Source organism: Dermacentor silvarum, chromosome 3 (assembly GCF_013339745.2).
Source record: "Dermacentor silvarum isolate Dsil-2018 chromosome 3, BIME_Dsil_1.4, whole genome shotgun sequence".
Classification (NCBI taxonomy): domain Eukaryota; kingdom Metazoa; phylum Arthropoda; class Arachnida; order Ixodida; family Ixodidae; genus Dermacentor; species Dermacentor silvarum.
The window spans coordinates 39,968,530-39,996,167 of NC_051156.1; the positions used below are offsets into that span (position 1 = coordinate 39,968,530).

Here is a 27,638-nt window from a genome sequence, read left to right on the forward strand (position 1 = left end):
AGAACCCGGGAGAGCCAGGGAAACCACCAGCCTCGAAGAATGGTGCGAATGCATCCGCAACGACGCTTCCGCGGCCACCAAGAAAGTGGAAACTGATCTCGACGTCGAGCGAATGGACAGCAGACTCGCCCATCTCATCGAGGCCAAAAACGCCCTGCTCCGTCGATGGAAGGGTCAAAGGCTCAATCGCAGACTCCGAAAGAAAATCTCGGAGCTCAACAAGGTCATCGATGACCACTGCAAAGCGCTATGCCAGCAGCAGTGGGACGAGCTCTGCGAATCCATTGACGGACAGATGCGCAATGGCAAGTCCTGGGGTATGCTGAAGCACCTTCTCGACGAAAGCGGCTCCAAGTCAAATCAGAAGCATACGTTGGCCCGTGCCCTTCACGAAGCCACCAGGTCTCACACGGTTGATGTACTCGTCTCCAAGCTCATTCAGAAGTACCTGCCCATCCGGCGCGACGGGGATCCGGCGACCCAACTCCCTGACTACCGAGGCCCTCCTCGCCCCGAGCTGGACGAAGACTTCTCCGTTGCCGAGGTCAGACAGGCCATCTTCGCGCTCAACCGCAAGTCTGCGCCGGGTCCGGACGGAGTCACCAACAGAATGTTGAGAAACCTCGACGACCCGTCGATTGTCTTTCTCACCGAGAAGATCAACGAGTCCTGGAAGAGCGGCGTGGTTCCTGCAGAATGGAAGTCGGCCTGCACGGTGCTGATTCCCAAGCCCGGCAAGGCCCCGAACATCGAGAACCTGAGGCCGATTTCTCTAACCTCCTGCGTCGGCAAGGTCATGGAGCGCGTCGTCCTCAACAGACTCAACGGGTACCTCGAAGACAACGACGTTTACACGTACAACATGATCGGGTTCCGCGCCGGACTCTCGACGCAGGATGCAATGAAACTAATCAAGCATCAGATCGTGGACGGCCGTTCCAGAGACGTCAAGGCTCTGCTCGGTCTGGACCTCGAGAAGGCTTTCGACAACGTGCTCCACGCCTTTATCGTCAAGACCATTTCAGACCTAGGTCTCGGTTCCAGATTCCACAGCTACGTAAGCTCTTTTTTAACGGACAGGAAGGCCAATCTTCGCATTGGAGACTTCCGCTCCGAAGATGTGCCCCTCGGAGCACGAGGCACTCCTCAGGGCGCCGTAATCTCCCCCACACTATTTAACATCTGTATGATTGGTCTTTCCGAGAGGTTGGCATGCGTTGAGGACGTCAAGCACACCATCTACGCCGACGACATTACCATCTGGTGCGCCGGGGGATGCGAGGGCAGAGTCGAAGAAGCCATGCAGGAGGCGATCGACGTGATCGAGGAGTATCTCCGCCCCACCGGACTTCGGTGCTCCCCCGCCAAGTCGGAGCTTCTGCTTTACAGAAAAGAGAAGGGAAGAAGACCGAACGATTGGAAGCCAGTCTCCGAAAGCAACATCTGTCTTCACACTTGTGATGGAGGGGTGATACCCAGGGTCGACGTCATTCGGGTCCTGGGCATGTTTGTCGAATTCAACGGCGGGAACGGAACGGCTCTCCGCAAGATCATCGCAAAGACGGACAACGCCTTCCGCCTCGTTCGCAGAATCGCAAACAGACACAGAGGCATGAAGGAAGCCAATCTCCTCACCCTTATCAACGCCTTCGTATTATGCCACTTCACGTACACGATTTCTATGCACAACTGGCTCAGAGCGGAGCGAGACAAGCTCAATGCTCTCATCCGCAAAGTAGTCAAAAGGGCTCTCGGGCTACCCATTAGGACCCATACCGAAGATCTCCTCAAGCTGGGGGTACACAACACCGCCGAGGAGATTGCCGAAGCCCAAGAACGTGCGCAACTCGCTCGCCTGACCACCACAGCGGCAGGTAAACGCATCCTCGAGGAGCTGGGTTACCCTCCTGTGGTATCTTCGAGGGTCAGTACCCCGATCCCTAGGTGCATTCGAGACAAGTTCGAAGTGGCCCCCGTGCCTCGAAACGTCCATCCCGTCCACAACGAGGGCAGACGCAAGGCGAGAGCAGTAGCAATTCTGAAACAGATCTATCAACAAGGCATCAGAGCACGCTTCGTCGACGCCGCGGAGTACAGCGATGGAAAGACCTTTGCCGTCGTCGTGGTCGACTCCAGCGGCAAGCTTTCCAATAGCGCTTCAATTCGCACTTCAGACCCCGAAGTCGCCGAGCAAGCCGCCATCGCCCTCGCCCTGCTAGACGGTCGTGGGTCTGAGATCTACAGCGATTCCAAAACGGCAGTTAGGGCTTTTCAGAAGGGTCGCATCGCCGAGCAGGCTGCTCGTCTTCTTAGCGTCTCCAATCCGGATGCTCTCACGCATCATTCGATTCACTGGTTTCCCGCTCACGTAGGGTCGGTCGAGGGTGCTCCCCCGAACCTCAATGAGTCTGCTCACGAGGCTGCGCGCGACCTCACCGACCGCGCTTCCTCTGTAAGGAGAGCCGACACCCCTCCCCCCTACGGCCACAGGGATGCTCCCGCTACTCACAACGAGGTGACAAAATTTTTCTACATGTCCAGAAGGGTCTTTCCACCCCCTCACCCCAAATTGAATAGGGCGCAAGCTGTTTCGCTTAGACTTTTACAGACCGGCACATATCCGTGTCTGGCCGTTCTGCACGAAGTTTACCCTGACGTATATCGCGACGACGCCTGCCCATCCTGTGGGCAGACCTCCACTCTAGCACACATGCTCTGGGAGTGCGGGTCGAGATACCCCAAGTTCAGCAAGGATGAGTGGGACTCGCTTCTGCGTAGCCCCGCTCTAGACAAGCAAATCCTGGCTGTCCGGTGTGCCCGCGACCGGGCTGGTGGGCTAGGCCTGCCGGTCCCGACGTGGGACTAGCCGGGTGCGCGATGAGTTCGCGTCCTCGCCGGACCTGTAATAAAAGTTATTTCACTCACTCACTCACTCAGCTACACGTAACCATGTATATATATATCTATATATATATACAGGGTGTTTCAGCGAACACTTTCAACATTTATTTGAGGTTGCCTGTGGCAGATAGCCCAATTATAGTTCGTAAGCTGGTGTACTCGAAGTGGCGGACAGTACTTGCACAAAAATTGAAATGCATAATCGACTTATTAACAAAAATTCACTAATTAAGTTTTTAACTAATAACCTGATGGCCCATATTGCAATTTACGAATTGTAGCCGTGGAGTTCGCAAGGTGGATCAATTTGAAACGAATTCTTCGGATGACACTAGTTTCGAGATAATAATTCCCGAACTTGGCAGAGAAATGCATTGGCGTTCCAGTTAATTTTATGCTTCAACGCATAAAGCGACGTTTTGTTAATAAACTATATATATATATATATATATATATATATATATATATATTGTCAAGGCGAAGTGAACTTGGCCGCGCGCGCTCGCAAGCCGGGCGCTAGAAGAAAAGAAAGACGACGGACAGAGAATCGAACAGCCGGCCCAGGAACGGGTGCTGTGTCTTTGTGTCTCTTCTTTACAATGGCGCAGTCGGCGAACGCCAAGTCTTAAGGGGCTTCAGCCTTAAGCACCGTCCTGCGGAGGCCTTGCGTCCTCCGGCATCTGGCCGTCCGGGGTCTTTCCGGCGAGGGAACGCCGTCAACGCTTCCCTTCGCGTCGATGCCGCGCCTGGGACTACGTCAAGGTCCAATCCGCCAAGGCATGCCGTCCACGCTGCCTTAGACATGGATCCTCGCCGTCGTACGTTCCTGCTGCGGCCAGGGAACGCCGTCCACGCTTCCCATGCCCTTCATCCCGGCCCCACAACATCATCGACCTCTCAGCCAGCAAGGGATGCTGTTCCCGCTCCCCTGGCTATGCTTCCGGCTGCAGTGAGTGCCGCATACGCCACCAGTTCTGGCTCAACGGATGCCGTTCAGGCTCCCTTGGCCACTGGTCCGGCTGGCCCGAGTGCTGCGGCCGCTGCCGCCGCCTCAGGGTACGTCGATTCCGCCCCTGGCTCTACGGGCGGCTCAACCGGCAGCTTGTCCGACGCCATGCGAGCCATCTCGCTGCTGACCCAACAACTTGAGGTTACGACGAACACCTTTGCATCCCTCAGCGGTTTCGTGGTTGCACCTCACATTGGGACAGCTCTTCAGCCCCTTCGTCATGGACCTGTCCTGCCTGGGAACGCCGTCCACGCTTCCCTTGGCGAGACTATGATGATGATGTGTGGTGTTTTATGGCGCAAGGGCCAGTTATGGCCAAAGAGCGCCATGCCAGTGTTTGTGAGTGTGCAGTGGAGCGATGAATCTGAGAAGTAGATGAAGTGTGGCTGTAAAGGGGCCTAAAAATAATCGCAGTAAAATGCGTAAAATATACATGCACTAAAATCATGGCAATGACTAATGAGGTGTACTATGAAATGAAGAATGCACTGACAAAGAATGACACGATATTTAAAATATTTAAGATGTAGTAGTTGGAAAGAAGCACTACTGCCTAAACAGAGCCCTTGAATCACAAGGGCCTGGAGGCATGTGCTTATACAAAACTACCATCACAGCGGCATCCTCTGGAGAGAGGATGCGCTATGAATTTGTTGGGCTTACAACATGCAGTACCACGTCATTTAAGAAAGCGAGGACTGCTTTAGTGCTAAACAGTGGTTCCTCACCAAGAAACATACTGGGATGCAGAGGGACATGATAGCGGTAAGCTAAAGGGAAATGTTTTTTTCTATCTGCTTCGGCATCCCGACACTCCAGGAGAACGTGGAGGACGGTTAGCCTCTCACCACATCTACCACAGGTTGGTGGTTCATCCCCGGTTAACAAAAAACTATGGGTGCCAAATGTATGACCTATTCTGAGACGACAGAATAGGACATCGGTTCGTCGTGTTTTCGTTACGGGGGGCCAGAAACCTAACTGTGGCTTGATCAAGTGAAGCTTATTATTTGTTTGTGCATCCCACAGACGTTGCCAATGGCTTCGCAATTTCTTACGGAGGAAATGTTTCAAATCTGTTGCAGAAACAGCAGCTGTAGGATTAGTAGCGTGCGATGTTATTGACGTAGCCATTCGGTCAGCTAGCACATTACCCTCAATGCTTCTATGGCCAGGCACCCAGCATATAATGATATGCTGGTTAGATACATATGCTCTACACAGTACGGAATAGAGCTCAATGAGTGTAGGATTTTTCTGTTTATAGGGTGACTTTAAAGCGTTTACGACACTTAGAGAGTCTGTAAATATGATTGATTTTTGAAGTTTAGATTTCCTTATATGCCTCACAGCTGACAATAAAGCATATGCCTCAGCCGTAAAGATACTTGCTTCCGGGTGGAGTACACCGGATTCCGAGAAGGATGGGCCGACGGCTGCATACGACACCCCGTCCCGTGACTTAGAAGCGTCTGTATAAAACTCTGTGCATGTGTACTTGGACTGGAGTTCAAGGAAATGCATTTTGATATGTGCCTCTGGTGCGTGCTTAGTGACCTCCACGAATGATGTGTCACACTCTATGAGCTGCCACTGCCACGGCGGTAACAGTTTCGCTGGAGCCATAAGACAGTGTTCAAGCAACGGAACACCCATTTCCTCACTAAGATTCCGCACACGCAAAGAGAACGGTTTTCTCGATGCCGGTCGATTTTGAAAGAGTGTGGCAGTGGTCATGTCGTTTATGGTTGAATAAGAGGGATGTTCAATGTTCGCGTGTACTCTAAGAAAATATGTAAAACTACTATATGAACGCTGCAGATGAAGTGACCACTGATTCGACTCTACGTAGAGGCTCTGGATCGGACTTGTTCGGAAAGCACCGGTCGCGAGGCGGATGCCCAGATGGTGAACAGGGTCTAGAATTTTTAATGCACTTGGCGTTGCGGAATTATAAATTATAGCCCCGTAATCAAGGCGTGATCGGACAAGACTGTTGTACAAGTTCAGTAGGCATTTTCGGTCACTACCCCATGTTGCGCGCGACAAAATTTTTAAAAGGTTCATCGTCTTCAGACACCTTGCCTTCAAATATTTAAGGTGGGGGATAAAGGTGAGCTTTGAGTCTAGAATTATTCCCAGGAATTTATGTTCACTGCTCACGGATAGTTCCTCTTGATTAATCGTGAGATTTGGCACTGGTGTCATGCCTCTTTTGTTTGAGAAAAGTATGCACGTACTTTTCTTTGCATTTATTTTAAATCCATTTACATCAGCCCATTTAGACAGTTTGTTTAATCCAAGCTGTACCTGCCGTTCGCAGATAGCAATGTTGCATGATTTGAAACCTATCTGTACATCATCGACATACACAGAATAAAACATGCTGCGTGGAATAACTGTATACAGGGAGTTCATTTTTACAATAAAGAGCGTGCAACTAAGCACACCCCCTTGTGGCACGCCAGCCTCCTGGGTGAATGTTCTAGATAAAACATTGCCCACTCTTACGCGAAACGTCCGGTTAGACAAGTAGCTTTCGACTGTGTTTAACATATTTCCACGGACCCCCATCGCGGAAAGATCTCGCAGAATCCCGAAGCGCCATGTCGTGTCGTATGCTTTCTCTAGATCTAGAAAGACCGAAAGTAAAAACTGTTTATGTATAAACGCATCTCTGATGTTTGCCTCGATGCGAACAAGGTGGTCTATTGTTGACCTACCTTCTCGGAAGCCACACTGGAAGTGGTCTAGTATTTTGTCATTTTCTAGGAAACAGATTAGGCGCTGGTTTATCATTTTTTCATACAACTTGCACAGGCAGCTTGTTAGCGCTATTGGCCTGTAGCTGCTAGCTAAAGACGGGTCCTTGCCTTGTTTAAGAATCGGGATGACTATGGCTTCTTTCCACAAGGAAGGAATATATCCAGCCGCCCACAAGGCATTAAAGAGAGAGAGGAGTGTTGTCAGTGTTTCGGGGTGTAAGTACCTAATCATTTCGTAGATGATACGGTCGCCACCTGGCGCTGAGTTGTTGCAACAAGCGAGAGATGCTTTAAGTTCGGCTAAGCTGAATGGTCGGTTGTAAGCCACATTTGATGAACCTTTACGATTAAGGGGCTGCCGCTCTTCGCGTTCTTTGAACTTCAGGAAAGATTGTGTATAGTGCGATTCACTCGATACATATTCGAAGTGTTTGCCTAGAGTATCCGCCTGGTCTTCCAGGCTATCACCTTGGCTATTTACTAAGGGTAGGGGATGTGACTCCCGACCTATTAATTTATTCACCCTATTCCAGACTTTCGTTTCATCTGTATACGAGTTTATGCTGGAGATGTACTTTTCCCAGCTCTCTCTTTTAGCACGTCTGCGCGTTCTCCTGCCCTGCGATTTTGCTTGTTTAAAATTAATCAAGTTTTCGGCTGTTGGGGAGTTGCGAAACAATCCCCAGGCCTTGTTTTGCTTTTTACGTGCTTTTTGGCATTCCTCGTTCCACCAAGGCAGGCGATGCTTATTAGCTAGTCCATTAGTTTGTTGTATGCACCTTTCTGCAGCGTCAGTGATAAAACGTGTTATATACGCCACAGCATTGTCTATGTTAAGAGACGCAATGTCATCCCGGCCTAAATATGTTATTTCTTTAAAAAGTTGCCAGTTAGCAGAGTTGACCTTCCATCGGGGAACATGTGGCGAGCAACCATCTTGTTTTGTTAAGCTTAGTATAATTGGAAAGTGGTCGCTCCCAAAGGGGTTCTTCAGAACGGACCACTGCAGGTACGGAATTAGTGTACTCGACACGATACTCAAATCTATGGAGGAGTATGAATTATGCGCCACGCTGTAGTACGTTGGCTCTTTCTTATTAAGTAAACATGCTCCCGAGGAAAAAAGGAAGTTTTCAATTAGGCGACCTCTTCCATCACAACGCGTGTCTCCCCACAAGGTGTTATGTGCATTGAAATCTCCGAGAACTATGTATGGCTCCGGAAGCTCATTTATGTAGTTTTGAAATTCCGTTTTATTAAGTGGATAGCTGGGAGGGATGTATATGGAACTAATAGTGATTAGCTTGTCAAACAACACCCCTCGGACAGCAACTGCCTCTAGGGGCGTACGAAGTTTTAATTCCCGGCAGGCAATACCTCTATCGACTACAATAGCCACACCACCGGAAGACACGACTGTGTCATCGCGGTCTTTACGAAAAATGGCGTATTGCCGGAGAAAGTTTGATTGTGTAGGTTTAAGGTGTGTCTCTTGAACACACAGCACCTTAGGATTAAACCTGTGTAGGATTTCTTTGACGTCATCGAGGTTGTGTAGGAGTCCTCTGACGTTCCATTGTATTATTTGTGTATTCATGTTGGAAGTGTTTTTTTGTGCTGTGTGTTTAAAAAAGAGACTAATTTAACTTACAGAGCCCTTGTCGGGCCCTGTGATGCGGGCTTTTTCTTTTTTGGAGCGATCGCGAGATTCTCGCGGCTCCTTTGGCGCTTGCGGCGCTGTCTGGCAGGTTGTTGTGTCCATCGCCTCTTGCGAGGCGCTGGACACGCGCTCTTGCGAGCGGTTGTTTTGACGGGAAGGCCTCGTTTCGAGGGACGAGGCCCTTGAGGCCACCAGCCGGGAGGTTGATGGCCCCTTCTGCTGGGGTGGCGGAGCAGCGCTAGCTGCAGCCGCCGGGGGGGCGGATGGCGTCACTGCCGGCTCACTGTGTGTGGGCCGGACAGCCGCCGGAAGCCGTTGCGACGCTGCCCCCTGACGCGCCACTTCGGCAAAGGTTTTCTTTGGCAGGTAAGATACCCGCCTGCGTGCCTCCTTGAACGTTAGATTTTCCTTTACTTTAATTGTTACAATTTATTTTTCTTTTTTCCAGGATGGGCACGACCGCGAGTATGCGGCGTGCTCCCCATCACAGTTCACACAGTGGAGAGAGTTTTCGCATGATTCAGAGAGATGTTCAGTTGCACTGCATTTCGCACAAGTCTGACGGCCTCGGCAGTTCTGCGAACTGTGGCCGAATCTTTGGCATTTAAAGCATCGAAGAGGGTTTGGCACGTATGGCCTGACACGTAATTTTATGTATCCGGCTTCAATGGTCTCGGGTAGAACACTAGAACCAAAAGTAAGAATTATATGTTTTGTCTTTAGCTCCTTACCATCGCGCCTCATCTTGATTCGTTTTACAGTCAAAACATTTTGTTCTTTGAATCCTTCCAAAAGTTCATCTTCGGTGAGCTCCAACAGGTCGTCATCTGAAATAACACCGCGGGTGGTGTTCATGGTGCGGTGCGGGGTCACAGTTACAGGAAAGTCTCCAAACGACACTAGATTCTGTAGTTTATCATGCTGTTTCTTATCACGGAGTTCCAGGAGGAGGTCACCACTGGCCATCCTCGTCGCCTTGTAACCTGGTCCTATAGTCTCTGTCAGAGTCTTTGCAACGATAAAAGGTGAGATCACTCTCACGGCCTTTTCAGTTTTCTCACTGTGTACCACGTGGTAGCGTGGAAAGTTCTCAACTTGTCGGCCAAAAAATTTAAAAACTTCTTCGGTGCGCCCCCTCTTTTGGGGGCGATCAGAAAGCGCAGGAAAAGAACTAGCCATGCAAATATTGATGTTTCGGCAGAAACGCCAGCCACCCACCATGGAGTCCTACTAGGGGACGCTGCAGTGCCTGTAAACATAGGCCCTGCAGACGCCAGCTGTACGTCACCACTATAACCGAATATGAAATAACCTAGGCAGGCTACTCACACAGGGTTAACCCTCGCTGCCAAGAAGATCGGAAGGAATATAGAAGAGAGGAGAAGACAGGAAAGATTTAAAGTGAGAGGGAAAGACGAAGATTGGAGAGGGAGACAGGAAAAGGCAACTACCGATTTCCCCCGGGTGGGTCAGTCCGGGGGTGCCGTCTACGTGAAGCGGAGGCCAAAGAAGTGTGTTGCCTCCACCGGGGGGCCATAGAGGTCCAAAACTCCCGGCATCGGCTCAACCCCCAGGATCCCCTTTTCCCCGGACACGGCTAAGCCACGCACGGTTAAGCGTGGGAGGGTCCGACCCTCATGTGCTCGGGTTTGGCGAGACTATCATGCCCGGCACTACTTCGACTCATCAGCCAACAAGGTATGCCGTGCCAGCTTTCTTGGTGGTAGAACCGACTGTCGCTTCTACAACGACCGCACTGTCCGTGGACACCGCCCCTAGTTCCACGGGAAGATGGACAAGCAACCTGGCGGAGACGAGGCGCTGGGACTTCCAGCAGCCGGCTTGCGTAAAAATACCGCCGTTTCGCGGCTTTGAAGATGACGTCACCCTTTGGGTTGGCACCATCAATGCCTTGGGTGATCGGCATGCTTGGCCAGACCACAAAAGATGGCTGGTTGCAGCCAAACGACTTTTCGGTGCCGTAAAGGCATGGGACACCTACGAAGGCGTCAAGCAGCAGTCCTGGCCTGAATGGAACGCAGCGCTCATAGCATGCTTTCGGCCGGCATCCTTGTGCCTGCGTTGAGTCTGACCAGCCCATTTCTGCGCATGGCGCTCCTGCGAGCGACCGCTTTGACGCTACGGCAGGTGTGCCCTGCAGCAGCCCTCAAGCAGAGTGGTGCGCCGCAGACACCGGCTCATCGGGTGTCGCCGTCGGCTCTACCGGAGACAGTAAGAAGCGCATGGCGACCACCTCTCCTACTTTGACAGGGTTATGTACGCCAGCCGAGATTCTGCGACTTCAGCCCCACGAAGCTCGGGAGCAACACCAAATCGCCGCTGCCGACAAGGTTTTGACATATGGGATCACGGCCTGCCCTGCTGTAGACCCCGGTTGCCAGCTACTTTTTCCACCGCCGGTCTCACACTCTGCTTCGGCATCAGGCACCACACCATCATTGCCAGAGCCCGCGATAACATGCTATCCACAGCAGTCGGTGACGCGGTCTCGAAGCTCGCTGTTGGATGTGCACATGAAGGTGGTGTCTCACCGGGTGACACCGTCGGCTCTATCCGAATTAGTGGGAAACGCCGGGCGCACTTGCGCTTCCGCTACCATCCCGCTTCCGCTAGATCCACCTAGTGTCCCGGCCTCGAACTTGGACAGCTCAAATGCACACGACGTGGCATCGAACACCTTGAGGAGCTTTGTTGCGTCAGTGGCAACTCTGCAAAAGCGCAAGTTGCGTCACATGCGAGCACGGATGCTCACCTCCTAAATTAAGAAGCCGCGTCGTAGACCACATCGATGCGTTGCGACCGAACGCGATCAATGCGACCATGCGCGTTCAGTGCTACAAACTGTGGTTTGACGTCAAGAATTTCCTGTCGTATTTTTTCAAGATCGACTGGATAATCGTCGGCGAGACCTGCGACCAGCGCGCTGCAGTCAGTGCCGCCCGCCAGAGACGCTGGTTGCGCGCTGGACGGATCACCAACGACGACCTCAAACCCTGGACAAGTTGCTTAGTTGCAAGCGCACCGGAAACGTGGCCGAGTGTCAAGGCGAAGTGAACTTGGCCGCGCGCGCTCGCAAGCCGGGCGCTAGAAGAAAAGAAAGACGACGGACAGAGAATAGAACAGCCGGCCCAGGAACGGCTGCTGTGTCTTTGTGTCTCTTCTTTACAATATATATTGTGAGCAAAATACTAATCTTTCATCTTCTTCACCTGTACATAATCATCATCACTGTGCGCGTCGTCTTCGTTCAGCGCGTGGCTCAGCAAAATAAAGGCGACGAGACAACAGCTGTGCTGCTGCCTTACAAAGTGGTGGAGTATATATATATATATATATATATATATATATATATCAGTGTGTGTGTGTGTGTGTGTGTGTTTGTCAAGTGTTAATGACGTTGGAGGTGTTCAGGTTGCCATGTCTTGTTGTCCATCCCCCTTCGGTGCGCCGCTGCACCATGTAGTTTTCTTGGAAACTGCGGCAATGTAGTTCACACGGTATCACAGCCACCTTCAAATTTACCCCGAATGTATGTATACACGGTAAGCCTCCCTCTATTTTGTAAATGAATTTATTGAACGATAGAACTACTACGCACCGGGTTCCTTATGTTCCCAAATATAGGCTAGCTCGAATGAAATTTAAGGCTGTATTGTAGAAATTCTTGAACGTACTAGGGTAGTAAGACATCAGTGAAGCAAGAATAAAATCATATAATTGTTTCACTGTAAATGTGTGGCTTGTAACATGCCTGGTACATCTGTCACCTAATTCATATCATTACATACACGGCATAAGAGGTATGACATGCATGTTATGTCTGCCATTTCATCAAGCACATACGTAGTGGCCCAAGATGGAAGACAAGTTCAGTCACTCGATTCGCGTAGGAGCTTCAATAGATAAATACAGACATAATCTGGCCTAAAGTAGGAAAAATAATGCTACGTAATAAAAAAATGACCCTGGCATCGCACATTCTGTTTTTCGTGCTTGTAAAGCGGCACACTTCTATTCATGGATGAACGTGTTTATAGATTGCTACATAAAATTACGCAGGGAAGATATGCACTTGATTCGATTGCCAAAGACGCAATGCACTCGCCTATAATGGCGGGGTTGCTGAGCAGCACGGGAACCAGGAGGACTCCAGAAGCGCCGGACAGGAGGGCGACGGCGTCCGTGCCGAAGTAGTCGGCCACCAGCACGTGCTTCATGGTCATCAGCGTAGCGAGAGCCAGCGACGATGCTGCTCGCAGGACCACGTGTGTGGCACCGCTGGTCTCCGGCGTCACGGCGAGAAAGGCGCCCAGTGCCACCATGTTGCCCGCCGTGAGAGCCGGTCGGCTCACCAGGCCCACATCGGCGATCAGCGGCAGTAGGACTCGTCCGACTATCTCGGGCGCTGAAGCGTACGTGACCGTTAACTCCGCGTGCGCCCGAGATACACCTCTGTCAAGGGCGTAGTCTACTAGAGTTGACAAGTGCACGGCGTTCACGTAGTCCAGCAACACGGACCCCAACACGGCAGCATAGAAGCTGGGCGTGAGAAGTACTCGCGGTGTGCGTTCCATCGTATGCCGAATCTTTATAACTAAGCTACTGTGATTTCGGCGCGTTTCCCTGCGTGGTGGGCTCGAAAGTGGTGCATCCACTGCCATCGCGCCACGTGTCATCCAAGGGGGCTCCTTGAGGACGATTGAGAACGCCGTCACGTGCATAGTGAGGGCTGCGTATATGAGTAATGTACCACGCAAACCATACATGGACCTCAGGTAAGACAGCAACGCTGGGAACGCAATGGCGCTGGTGGGGTCGGCAGCAAACTTAAGGCCGGAAGCAATGCCACGGTACTTTTGAAAGTACTGCATGATTTCCACAAGGTTGCACATCAAAACAAGTCCTGCTCCGAGCCCTGTAAGACATGGGAAAACAGAAAGGAAAATAAAAATGTCGAGGACGCTTACAGATGCAGAAAGCTCGAGAAAAATGTGTAAATAAATACATTAGCCTTTGTTCTGTACCCGCCTCTAAATGACTTTGCTCTAACAATGAACGGCAAACAGGCCTCTTTTATTAAAACCGAACGTTATCACGGGCAAGCGCTTATTTAAGGCAAAGTAGTGTTCTATGCTTATACAAGATCAGGGTCCTCTTGAGTAAATATTTATAGCCAAGCTATGTTTGCTATTCATCCAGGTTAGACGTCTATGATGCTATAGGTCGGTCTGTATCTCTGCGTAACATGTGTCATGTGTCATGTCATGGTACCATGTGTACCATGTATACCATGTGTCGTACTTAACTTGTCAGTTAGCAGCTAGCTTGTCAACAACAGTGTCTTGAATCTTGACAGATTCACGACACTGTTTCTCGTCGTTGCGAGCAAGCCAAACAATTTTCGTATTCCCCCTACCTACAGCTATATTTAATCAACTGCTCAATTATATTCAGAGCAAAGCTGTCAATGAGAAAATTGTAGGCCATCCTGAAAAATTCCAAATCCAGCTCTCTTTTGCGCAATACGTGCTACAAAAAAGGTTTTTCGAAGCCTGGAAGAATGCCTGCGAAAAGCGAAAAAGAGACGTGCTACTTTCCCATTGACACTTTCCCTCTAGCTCTAGGTCATGAGTAGTTGAATAATTAATAATAACGAATTCTTTAGTTAGGGCAATTAGAAGAAATACTCGGACTTGCTCCAACCGAAGGCCAACAGAATACATTGGTTGCGCCCGCCCAGCTACATTGTACTTGCATATATTAAAGTTATGGCAGCAGTTATGTGGGACACCCAGTATTTGTGAAGATGGAAACGAAAGTTATATGTGCGCTGATTGAAAGGCGATATTTAACACCAATGCGGTGATCTACAAAGTAGTGCCAGTAAACGAACCTCTTCTCTCCGTAAAAAAAAAAGGAAAAAAATATTTCCTACATAATATACAGGCGTGCAATGTCGGCTCATAATGATCTTTTAAGCATACCGGCCTATGGAATATGGCAATATAGTTCACTCATTCTTGGACTTATTATATTTTATAACAAGCCACTTGGTACGTGTGACTGGATTGTGCCTATTCTTGGCCAATCGTCCAGAAGAAGTAGGTCCCAATGTGAAACAACATAACTATTCTTACATGTAGCTAGATGTGCGTCGTACTTAGCAGTGTCTTGTACCCTTGTCTTCGACAATTTTTAATTGAGAAGCAATATGCGTTGCCATCCTACTCCTGACATCGCTGCGCACACGACTGACACTCTGCATTCGCCTGATTTTGTGTGTGCATTTCCGGCTAGCATGCGCGGTGTACTGCACGGACATAGAAAGTGCATAATACAACTGGTGTGACATTTGTGATAGATAACTATAGTGAATGAGGTTGCACGCTCAATTGTAAACACAAATTGTACAGCTGACACAGAGAAGATTAGCACAAGTGGGCGATGACAGGAGCAGAGAAATAGCGGTACGCGGCGCTATTGTTCCCGTGCACACTGGTATCTAAAGTGCCACAGGATTCATGAAACAAGGAGGGGGTGCCTAGCACTCTCGTTTTCGGCTTGCTAGGGAACAACAGCGTCGCGTGCCGCAATTTAGCTTATAGGGTGATCGGTCACTTGTGCTAATATTTTTCCGCTGCAGCTGTACGTATCGCGGTTAGATAAACGATTTATTACACCCCGCTTCACTAAATCGTCGCTTAACATGGAATCCACTATTCGCGCTGGGTTTGCATATTATTGCGATAGCAATTATATGGACACTCCAGGCGCATTTCTGCCATCGGCGTCGCAGTCACCGTGAGCTTCCGTATGACGTACTTGGGCGATAAAATCGTCGCCGCGCGCCGTACTCTCTATGTGCGAGGGAAAGCGTGAGAGTTTGAGCCGGTGATCGTCGCTCAGTTTCCCGCACGAAAGAGAACGAAGCGGGAAGGAAGCGCACCGTCTTCTAATAGGAATGGCTAACAGTGCGGCATAAGGATTATAAACAGGGATAAGGTGCCTCAGAAAGGCTGGCCAACGTTTCGATAGGAGGACCTATCTTCGTCAAAGGCATGCAATTCGTGCGGTGCGATGAGACGCTAGAGCACCTTTTGTGTCATTGCACAGCTTTTTGCGCTCAACGACGGATTCTACAAGCTCAACTGAGCATGTTAGATAGCATTGTGCTCTCAGAGGAAAAGATTCTGGGACCATAGCCTACGCTATCTTGTATGCGAAAGGCCGCAAAAGCTCTTCTTCACTTCTGTGAATGACTGACTCTTTATTATTTTTTATATTCTCGCTCCTTATCTATGCTTCCCCCTTCCCTCTCCCCAAGCGTAGGGTAGCCAACCAGGCATGTCCTTGGTTAACCTCCCTACATTTACCTTCTCGTCTCTCTCTCTCCAGTAGCGTGCAATGCTCCGGAGGGAAGGTAGGCAGGTGGGCATTTTAATTCGCGCCGCCCGAGCGACCGAGTGCGCCCGCCGGGCAGCAAGGCTCTGGGGGGAGGGTAAGCAGAGGGGCAGGTCGCGTACTACGCCTCGCGCTCACGCCCGGGCGCCTTTATCTTGAATGCCATCTGCGACAGGGGCAGATTCCTTCTTCCCTGCGCTGTGTTCTCGCGCCTCACTTCGCGCTGATGCGAGCGCCGGGATGAAGGTCAATTAGCTCGCTGCTGCTGCCGCGCTTACTCAATACAGCGTTTTGACAGCGAGTTTACGCGGTCATCGAGTAAGATGTGGTCATGTTTGCTCGTGGGCTTTGGTGTGCCTATGTCTACAAGTTTATACAGCCGATAAAACAAATGTCTTTACTTCATATAGGTGTCCACTGGTTTGCTTTCGCAATCGATGCTTCGCCTCTGCGGCGCAACTGCGACTTTTATTTGTTGAACTATAGATATTGTTTTGCATTTGGTATTACAACGTATATATATATACGTACTTAGCAGGTAGAGATTATACATGCTAAGTAGAAGACAGTAGAAGGCGAAAGAAAAAAGAAACATGGTTGCACATCCTTTCTTTTTACACGACTGGCAACTATAACGCGATTACTTGTTTTCTATGTGATGGGAGTGCACTTGTTTATATTGTCACGTAGTAGTGACGGTAAAGAAAACAGTCGTAAAACTGTGTATGACAAAACTGGTTGTTTATTGGGCGAACCTGTGCCCACAAAAGCGAGCTCAACTCAAAGCACAACGATAGCGGCGAACACAGTCGGCGATCGTCGAAATTCTGATCAGCGGCGAAACGCGTCGGCTTTTATACCGGAGTCATCGAAGGTTCCAGATTAATCCCTGATGCCCGCGTGTCTTTCAGAAAGTTCTACACAATTCGCTTCGGTCATACAATCAGATAACTTAAGCGTCTGTGAAAACAGGCAACGGAAAGAAGCATCGATAACGTTCTAGAAACTTCCGATACAGGCGCGTCCTGCGCCGAGCGATAACGTTTAACATTTGTTAGCCGGTGGATAGCGGCCACCGGTGAAAGATAAACATGTATAAGTGTCAATACCCTCCTCTTAAAAAGCATCGTTCCGATGCTACATACACGAAAGCTAAAACAAAACCACGCGTACAGAAAGGGACAAAAATAACAAAGCAACAAAGGACCTAAGTTCGTCAGCGGGCGTAGAAAGGCTTAAGACGCACCACGTGGATGACTTCAGGTCGTGCGCGGCGCCGCTGTGATTGCGAAATACCGTCTGGCACGACCTCATAGTCCAGTGCGCCAATACGTCGGATGATCTTATATGATCCGAAATAGCGACGTAAGAGTTTCTCGCTAAGTCCTCGTCAGCGTATCGGAGTCCAGACCCAAACATGGTCTCCGGGCTGGTACTCGACGTAGCGTCGTCGAAGATTATAGTGTTGGCTGTCGGTTCTCTGCTGGTTCTTTTTGCGCAGGTGGGCGAGCTGTCCACCTTCTTCGGCACGCTGCAATTAGGTGGCAACGTCGATATTTTCTTCGTCGGAGACATCCGGTAGCATGGCGTCAAGCGTAGTTGCCGGTTTCCTTCCGTAGACCAGGTTGAACGGCGCCATGTGAGTCGTTTCTTGTATGGCCGCGTTGTATGCGAAGGTCACGTACGGAAGGATGGCATCCCACGTCTTGTGTTCGACGTCGACGTAGATTGCCAGCATATCGGCGATGGTCTTATTTAGGCGCTCGGTGAGGCCATTCGTCTGCGGGTGGTAGGCGGTGGTCCGGCGATGGCTTGTCTGGCTGTAGCGCAGGATGGCTTGAGTTAGTTCAGTCGTGAAGGCCGTACCTCTGTTGGTGATGAGTACTTCCGGGGCACCTGTGACGCAGGAGGATGTTCTCAACGAAGAATTGGGCTACCTCGGCAGCACTGCCTTTGGGCAAGGCTTTTGTTTCGGCGTAGCGGGTGAGGTGGTCCGTAGCTACGACGATCCATTTATTCCCGGACGTCAACGTCGGAAAAGGCCCCAGTAAGTCCATCCCGATCTGCTGGAACGGTCGGCGAGGTGGCTCTATCGGCTGTAGAATTCCGGCTGGCCTTGTCGGTGTTGTTTTGCGTCGCTGACAGTCTCGGCATGTCCTTACGTAATGGGCGACGTCGGCAGAGTGGCGAGGCCAGTAGTATTTTTCTTGTATCCGCGCGAGCGTGCGGGAAAAACCGAGGTTTCCAGCCGTTGGGTCGTCATGGAGAGCTAGCAGAACTTCTGGACGCAATGCTGAGGGTACCACGAGGAGGTAGTTGGCTCGGAGAGGTGAGAAGTTCTTCTTTGGAAGAATGTCGTTTTGCGAGAAAAACGACGCCAATCCTCGCCTGAACACCTTCGGCACAATCACGGTCTTGCCTTCCAGGTAGTCTACAAGGCTCCTTAGTTCCGGGTCGGCTCGCTGTTGTTCGGCGAATTCGTTGGTACTGATGGGTCCCAAGAAAGTGTCGTCGTCCTGGTCGTCCTGTGGTGGCGGTTCGATAGGGGCGCGAGACAAGCAGTCGGCGTCAGAGTGCTTTCGCCCAGACTTGTAAACGACGGTGATGTCGAACGCTTGAAGTCTCAGACTCCATCGTGCGAGGCGACCTGAAGGATCCTTCAAGTTAGCTAGCCAACACAAGGCGTGGTGGTCACTCACAACTTTAAAGGGCCTGCCATAGAGGTAGGGCGAAACTTCGATGTAGCCCAGATGATGGCGAGGCACTCCTTTTCTGTTATGGAGTAATTTGCTTCCGCCTTCGATAGCGACTGGCTAGCGTAACTTACAACCCTTTCTAGTCCGTCAGTCCTCTGCACAAGAACGCCGCCGAGTCCTACGCTTCTTGCGTCGGTGTGGACTTCGGTATCGGCGTTTTCGTCGAAATGCGCAAGTATTCGCGGCAATTGCAGGCGTCGCTTCAGTTCTTCAAATGCTTCGACTTGCGGCGTCTCCCACTTGAACTCGACGTCGGCCTTCGTGAGATACGTCAGTGGCTCAGCGATCCGTGAAAAATTCTTGACGAAGCGCCTGTAGCAGCGCACAGTCCAAGAAATCTACGCACTGCCTTCTTGTCAGCGGGCGGAGGAAAGTTGGAGATGGCCGCAGTTTTCTGAGGGTCCGGGCACACTCCAGACTTGTTGATGAAGTGGCCCAAAAACAAGAGCTCCTCATATGCGAAGCGGCACTTTTATGACTTTAACGTGAGTCCGGAGGTTTTGCTTGCTTGAAGAACTGTTTCAAGGCACCGCAGGTGTTCTTCGAAGCTTGAGGCAAACACAACGACGTCGTTGAAATAGACGAGGCAAGTCTGCCACTTCAAGCCTGCCAGTACTGTATCCCTGACGCGTTGGAAAGTCGCAGCTGCTGAGCAAAGACCAAACGGCCTGACCTTGAACTCGAACAGTCCGTCTGGTGTTATAAAGGCAGTCTTCTCCCGGTCCCTCTCGTCGACTTCAATTTGCCAGTAGCCGGTTTTGAGGTCCTTCGACGAAAAATACTTTGCGTTGTAGAGTCGATCAAAGGCGTCGTCAATCCGTGGGAGGGGGTATACGTCCTTCGTCATGATCTTGTTGAGGTGCCGATAATCGACGCAGAAACGTAGGGTTCCATCCTTTTTCTTCACTAACACCACAGGGGACGCCCACGGACTCTTGGACGGCTGGACGATGTTGTCACTCTTGGCTTAAAAAGGGCAGGAACAAGTCGCACAGATAATAACATAGTCATTATTTTTATGACAAGCTTTCCCAAGCCGTTCTTATTTCTTAAAAATGTATTGCCTTAGCTTTCACTTGTAAAAAGGCTCTTCTCGTTCTTTTTTTTTAATTTCAAGCGCCTTCTATTTCCCCTACTGCGGCGTCCCGAGCGTGCATCCCAACGCTGCTCTTGTCCCAATTCTAAATCTGTGATTCTTCTCCAAACCCAAGCGCAACCAACGCAACACGGCTTGGGGCCCTAATTCTAAGACTCTCTAGTGACATGGCGAGCAGACTTTGTGTAACCATACTCGTGAATTTAATTCCTTGATATGAAGAACCATGTTTACGAAGACTGCTTAGATAGCGTACGAACATCACTACTGAGGGTAGTGCGCATCTGCAACGCCCGTCATTTTTGCGTTAACGGAGCGAACGGGCAACAAATGGGCACGCACTTAGCCTGAAACGGCCAGGCTAGCTCCGTCATACTGGACAGCTGCTCTGTTTCGGTTCCAGCCTGATTAGGCGGGAGATTTAGCCATAAACGCTTCTACTACTACTACTGTAGAAACGTATACTCTGACTGCAACTTGAGTGAAATTAATCAACGACAAATAAAGAGCGTCTCCTATTACTAGCAGTTTCTTCGCGCAACCTGCTTTTGCGAAATGTCTTCACCAAACCGTATTTTATCAATGTATGGTCGATAACATGCTCAACTGCATTTTTTCGAGGCTTCTTCAGAACAATTCTTTCATTTATGGCAGCATAAGTAAGCTCGAGAGCCATAACGCAAATAACAGAAAAAATATAGCACCCAGAAAACGAATGAAATAATAAATTATTGACAAGAAAAAATGCCTGCGGCTAAGCTGGGCTATAAGCCCCGTTTTCAAGCGAAAGCTTGTTGGCGAGGCGTTCACTTCCGGCTCTCAAGCTCGTCGCTGTCGTCTTTCTGCATCCTTCTCCCGACGCTTAGCTCGCCGAAGTTGCCGTTCTTCACTCGTTTCAGCGTGCCGCTTTGCGCGCTCGTACTCGCGTTCCAGCTTTAACTCATTGGGAAGCCGAGCGACATCTGCAAGATGGTCCGACGCAGCTTGCCGCTTTCGCCACTGGGACCGCGAAGACAACTTCGGCACAGATAGACCATCGTCCTCGCTCCCTCGGGTCAGGTCAGCCGTTGCGCTTGGAAGCTATAGCGAAAAACTGCGAGGCGGCAGAGAGCGCGGAGCCGTCTCCCTTTCAAGCGATCGGTGAGTGACGTGGTTAGTCACGTGGACACAGCTGGTGAGGCGGCGGTCGGTGCAGCGGCGGCGCGCGGCTGCAGTTGCGGCGAGTCGCTCGGTATCATTTCTTCACTTCAAGGTGAAACTGTCACCCACGTCGAAACTCGCTCGACTAGGACCGTAAAGTTTTCGCTTTAAAAGCAGGTCAAGAAGGAAAGAAACGAACGCAGTTTTAGGAAGGTGTCTGTTGGGATGTCCTTAAGCGCCTTTCCACCTGCGTAAATGCCTCGTGAGCTGGCTGAGATCACGGTTACTTTATAACACGCGCCGCCTTCGAGGTGAGTTGAGCACTTCAATTCGCAGGCAAGTTTCGCTGGAGACAATTTCCGATGTCGTCTATTGAAATACATAAACTGTGCAAACATTCCTGTGTAAAAAAAACGATAAAAAATCGCCGGAATAATTTCAATGATTTCTTGTTCACATTGGAGAAGGAAAGCTACTGCCTAGTGCAGAAAGAAATAGGGGCCCGTATTCACAAAACCTTCTTACGCTAGAATTTTTCGTAAGAATTTTAGCCAATCCGGATGCCAGACATATCATTAGAGAAGGCCGCCAGCCAATGGCAAAGCGAACTTACGAAAGAAGAGCTTTGTGAATCTGGCCCCAGAATTTTGGTTGATTGCTTGTAATATTTTATAAAGGTTTGAAAAAAATGGCCGCGTATAACAAAAGTAAGAGTAGGGCGTTTACAGTTGCGGAACACTGAATGAACGCAGCTATCAGAATACTGCGAACTGCAAAAATATTTTTTATGTCCCAGATTACAATGTTTCAGAAGAACTTACGAAACTCCTATTTACAAGCTAGCGGTATATGTCAAAATAGTGTATAATAAATCAGTCTCTTATCCACTTAGATGTAATACTAGGTGCTGTTACAAAAACAAGCGATATCGTTCTTTATTGCTGAGAGGGTCGTAAACATCAAAGCCGTGTATATTAGGATTCCGCAATTTTTAGAAACGTTTATGATAGGCCTGCCAGCCAAAATAAAAAAATGTGATTCACAATCACTGTATTACATCGTGTTTTTCAAAGCAAGAAACCTCGTCCATTTTGCGCAGTTATGGCTGAGAAAAACGTTTTCATTGTTTCCATTTACTTAGGCAGGAACCCGCGAGCTCCTACCTAAGTACCTAAGGCCAACAGCAACAAAATCTGTCTTTGACTAAATTTGTTATAAATGAATGCTATACACCGCTGTACCAATCTTGAGAAAGCCTCAGGTCTGGGTATTTTATTGTCTTCTTGTCAGCAGCTGATAAACAGCACCTAAGCAGACGCCGCAGGCGCCCCTGGTGGTTGTCGTTGTGAAGTAAATCCCCAACAAGCCACCTCCGAGATGTTTGAACGTGCCGCGGGCAACCACCGACGCCAGGCGCTCGGGCTAGCTCGCATAGCCACGTGCATGGAACTATGTCACCCACACAGACCAATCGGAGCAAGCGGTTGTCCCAGTGTCTCGAAGGCGAGCGGGCTGGTAGGAAGATGGCGCGGCGGCTGCGGCATCTACGCTTCGCAGCAGACGCATGCAGACACAGCTACGCGGAGCTGCTGGATAACCACATCGCGCTCGTGTGTCCCTGTCTGGCCGTGCTACGTGGTGCGGACCGGCTTTATCATGCGCCGGCTGTACCGTTGGATAGTAGCTAAATGCAGACTGTGCATTTTTGTAGAGCTGCCAATGGCAAGCGTACGTGTGGTCTGGGCTTATCTTGGAGGTCACGCCGAGGTGCCGTGCGTAAGGTCATGCGTGACTTCGAACGAGTGGTAATGTGAGCGTTTTATTGCGATATTAACTATATGGACACTTCAAGCGCATTTCTGCCTTCGCTGTCATCGTAGCCGTCGCCTTGATGTTCCGTATAAAGTCCAAAAGCTATAACATCATGGCCGCGCGCCGGACGCTGTGTGTGCGTAGGCCGCTTGCAAAGGTCAGCCGACGATCGCGGCTAAATCTCGCGCGCACGAGGGAGGAAGCACGCCGTTTTCTGTGGCGCTGCGCCCGGGGCGGAGGCGAGCGACGGGGGGCGGGGGGGGGGGGGGGGGGGTGTTCTGCTCCGGCGGCGGGTGCTCATGGCGTGGCTGTGCGGGCGCCGTATCTTGAAAGTAATCTGTGACGTGGAGACATTGCATGCCTACGCGGGCCTAACCTTGTAAGCGAGCTGTGATGTGGACAAACTAAGCCACGCCGAGTGCCGACTGTTTCGTATGCGCCGTGATTTGGAAGTTCGCGTTGAAGCGAGAGACAGCACGAATGACAATTTGCTAGCTGCTGCTGCCGCGTTTCCTCACTCTAGCGTTTTGACAGCGAGTTTCCACTGTCATTGAGCGAGATGTGTTGACGCTTACCTGTGCGCGCGTGACAACGTGCTTGTTAATTAAGTTAGTAAGCGAATGTTTGCAAGTTTATACGGCCGATGCAATTAATATCCTTACTTCGTGCAGCTGTCTACTAATTTGCTATCACAATCGATGCTTTGACTTTCGGGCGAAACTGTAACTTTTTTTTTCAGTTTCGGCATCTAAACGATTATTTTGTTAGCTTTTTGTGGCGCTCCGTATTTGAAACGCCTAATATACTTAAAAATGACTTATTGGGCTTTGCGTGCCAAAAACACAGTCTGATTATGAGGCACGCCGTAGTGGGAGACTCCAGAATAATTTAGACGACCTGGGTTTCTTTAACGCACACCTAATTCTAAGTACACGTCTGTTTTCTCGTTCCGTCCCCTTTCAAATGCGGCCGCCATGGCTGGGATTTGATCCCACGACCTCGTGCTTATGATAAGCCCAACACCATAGCCACTAAGCAACCACGGCGGGCCAAACGCCTAATTTCGCACGGAGGCTCTTTTATATATAGCACTACCTTAAGCTAAGTTTCTTACACGTTGCCACATTTTCTTGGAGTAGGCCTGTGACATGTGACGGCCCTGCAAGGATTCAGGAGGTAGAAAGCCTCAATAGGACGTTTCAGCATCGAGGAACCATATTAGTGCTACTGTTCAAGGTTTTCACGCTCTAGTTAATGCTCGTGGACTCTTTCAGCTACATGTGGGGTGCAGGGTACAGTTGTAGATGCAAAAATAGCTGCCGGGTCAAGAACGGCGACTTCGTCATCCAGGCATGTCGCGTGCGCGTGATGGTGGTCTGTAGAGTGATTGATCCCTATCCAATGCAAACTAAGATTGGTAAATGGATATTTAAAGCATATATTAATTGGCGGTGGATTTAAGTACTAGGTAGGATTTGCAGCAAGAGCTTTGGTAGCAATTTCCTACGTAACAAAATCACATATCGGTACTCAAAAAAACGCTGTTAGATGTCTAGGCAAACATTCGAGTGATTTGATTTCGCTTCATGCGTTGTTTTAGGTTTCCTTTAAGCAGTGCCATGTATTCTTCCAACATGTGCTTTGATTTTACACGACAGACGGGATGTAGTACAGCTGCGTGATTTAACGATAAATCAAAGACGTTGTGGCTAAAAGCTCTGTGCAGGAATAATATCAATATATTTTCGTCATTTTTTACCATAGATAGTCAAAATGACTTGCAGCTGCTAGTGAAGCATTGTCTCCAGCGTATATATCAAAGGGAAATGTCGTCCATGAATGCCGCTTTCCAAATCTTGCAGCCTTTTCAGATGAAAACCTACACGGCGCAGATGACGAAGCTACAAAGCTCAAGTGGCATCTTTTAGTTGGTTAATGAAAAATCATGAATTTTAGACGTATTGGCTTAGACAGCCGTATTTTGTGAGATTATGAAAAAACAAAGGGTGAAAGACCACCACCTCTTTGTAATATGCTGACAAGGTGATCCGCCATATGGTTCTTAGTTCTGAAAGTATGCCTTTAACTCAATATGGCCTTGCCTAAGGCATGGTCTACACACCCTTTACTACCATGCGAACCTTGCGGCTATTGCTAAGTTCACTGAGGGCTGCGAAGAAGAAAGCGTATTTTTTAAATAAATGAAGATATTAGTTTTGTATAAAGCATCTTTTGCAATATACCTTGCATCATCGCTTTGCGAAATCAAAGGGTATTTTTAAAGGCGCAGTGTAAATTGTGTCGTTCGTAGCGCTTGCAGCGTATACGTAGAAATAGGTTTTATTGAGAGTAATATTGACACGTATACATCTTTATCTTTCACCGGTGGCCGCTTTCCACCGGCTAACAAATGTTAAACGTTATCGCTCGGCGCAGGACGCGCCTGTGTCGGAGGTTTCTAGAACGTTATCGATGCTTCTTTCCGTTGCCTGTTTTCACAGACGCTTATGTTATCTGATTGTGTGACCGATGCGAATTGTCTAGAACTTTCTGGAAGACACGCGGGCATCAGGGATTAATCTGGAACCTTCGATGACTCAGGTATAAAAGCCGACGCGTTTCGCCGCTGATCAGATTCCGACGATCGCCGACTGTGTTCGCCGCTATCGTTGTGCTTCAAGTGTAACTTGCTTTTGTGGGCACAGGTTCGCCCAATAAAGAATCAGTTTCGTCATTCCCAGTTTTACGACTGTTTGCTTCATCGTCACTACTACGTGACATCTGGTGGAGGTGCTTTTATGTCCTTGTACCGGACCCCCCCGTCCAGCCGTGAGCCAAGCCCACACCGTCTAGAAGACGTCGACGCCTACCCCGACCAGCGAGCTAGTCGCAGGCTACTGAACCTGCCACCGGAGTACGAACCCCTACCTGAGAAGACCAAGAGGACAAAAGTCATGACCTCGGCAGCAGCTACCATGACAGCCCCTGTGCCAACATCTGCGGTCGTGATGCAACAATCCAGGGAGCCGCCGACTTTCCGCGGTTCGCCATGTGAAGACGCCGAAAGCTGGCTGGAGGCATACGACCGGGTCGCTACGTTCAACAAGTGGGACTGCGACGAAAAGCTGCGCCATGTTTACTTCTCTCTTGAAGACGGCGCCAGAACCTGGTTCGAGAATAGGGAACGTTCACTAACAACCTGGGACCTCTTCCGAGCCGCCTTCCTGGACACCTTCACGAGCGTCGTCCGTAAAGAAAGAGCTGCAGCCTTGCTGGAAAACCGTGTACAGCTCCCGAATGAGAGCATCGGTATGTACACTGAAGAAATGACTCGATTGTTCCGGCACGCCGATCCAGCTATGCCCGAAGACAAGAAAGTTCGCTTGCTCATGCGGGGAGTTAAGCAGGAGCTATTCGCCGGACTGGTACGGAATCCACCAACAACAGTCCATGACTTTCTCTCGGAGGCTACGACGATCGAGAAAGCACTGGATATGCGCAACCGGCAATACAATCGCCGTTCGACGCCACACTACGTCGAAGTCCAAGGACTTTCCGACGACCTACGAGACACCATCAGGGCGATAGTACGCGAAGAGCTGCAGAAGTTGCTACCGTCGTCGCAGCCTCAAGTTGCTTCCATCGCCGATATTGTGCGGGAGGAAATCCAGCAATCGCTAGGACTTCCCGAATCGCCGCAACCCGAACCGGAAGCGCTGACCTACGCCGCCGTCGCCCGTCGTCAAGGCCCCCCTCCGCGCTCGCGCCAGGGCCCCGTAACGCCGCAGTTCCGACGTCCACCACCGCCGCCGCCAGCACGCCCGCCCGTCGCCCAGCGCAGCTACCAGAAGAAGACGGACATTTGGCGCGCCCCCGACCACCGCCCGCTCTGCTATCACTGCGGGGAAGCCGGCCATGTCTACCGCCGATGCCCATACCGCGAGATGGGCCTACGAGGGTTCGCCGTCAACGCGCCGCGTCCAGTGCGGGGTGAACGACCGCGCGACATTGCCGACTACCTCGCCGGAGCCCAGTGGCAACCCCGACGACCCTCACGCTCGCCGTCACCAGGCCGCTACATCTCGCCGCATCGTCATCAGTACACCGGTCCCACCCGGGGCCGATCTCCCAGCCCTTACCGGGGAAACTAAAGGCAGCAACCGATGGAGGTGCGGTTGCTGTACGACGCAATGCCGAAGATCCTCCGCCGACGACGACGACGATTCGCGAATCATTACGACGAGATACCAGCACGCCGCCTAGCAACAGCCTTGACAGCACTTCGCCGCCGCAAGAAGACCGGCCGACGCGACGTAGCAGCAGCGGAGCAAGCCGACGCAGCCGTGATCCGACGCCACGACTTAACCGTAATGCTAGACGACGGTCTACCGACTTAGACGTGCTCATCGACGGTCATAACGTCACCGCTCTCGTCGACACTGGAGCCGACTATTCCGTCTTCAGTGGCGCGTTCGCCGCCAAGTTAAAGAAGGTGAAGACGGCCTGGCAAGGACCTGATATCCGGACAGCTGGAGGCCACCTAATAACGCCGGCTGGAATCTGCACAGCCCGAGTCACGGTAAACAACCGCACTTACCCGGCGACCTTCGTAATCCTGCAGCACTGCTCCAGGGATGTCATCCTAGGCATGGACTTTCTAAACCAATACGGTGCAGTCATCGACTTAAGATCCAGGTCGATAACGCTTTCAACGCACAACGCGCTACCACCGGATACAAGCATAAGTTACCATGCCTTGAATGTGCTTGAAGAACAAGTCACCATTCCGCCTCGCTCCAGCGTAATGATTTCCGTCGGTACCGAAGTGCCTGCAGACATGGAGGGCATCATCGAGGGCGATCATCACCTACTGCTCGACCGTGGAATTTGCGTCGCTAGAGGCATAGCTGAGCTACGTGCAGGGAAAGCAAGGGTGATGCTCACGAACTTCAGCCCTGAATACAAGCACATTAACAAAGGCACCACGGTCGCCTACATCGACGAAATAGTACAAGCCAGCAGTGCTTTCGCCTTCACGGATTCCAGTGCACCTGCAACGACGACTATAATACCTGAG

General features: G+C 50.4%; 1 protein-coding gene across 1 annotated transcript in view; it reads right to left on the reverse strand.

Annotated features, from left to right (window-relative positions):
- LOC119445411 (monocarboxylate transporter 13) overlaps positions 1-27,638 on the reverse strand; it is a 181,920-nt gene that overhangs the window by 9,427 nt on the left and 144,855 nt on the right. The window contains exon 4 of the mRNA XM_049663261.1: positions 12,462-13,271. Coding sequence (XP_049519218.1) covers positions 12,462-13,271 — 810 coding nt within the window. The remainder of the gene's footprint in view (positions 1-12,461; positions 13,272-27,638) is intronic.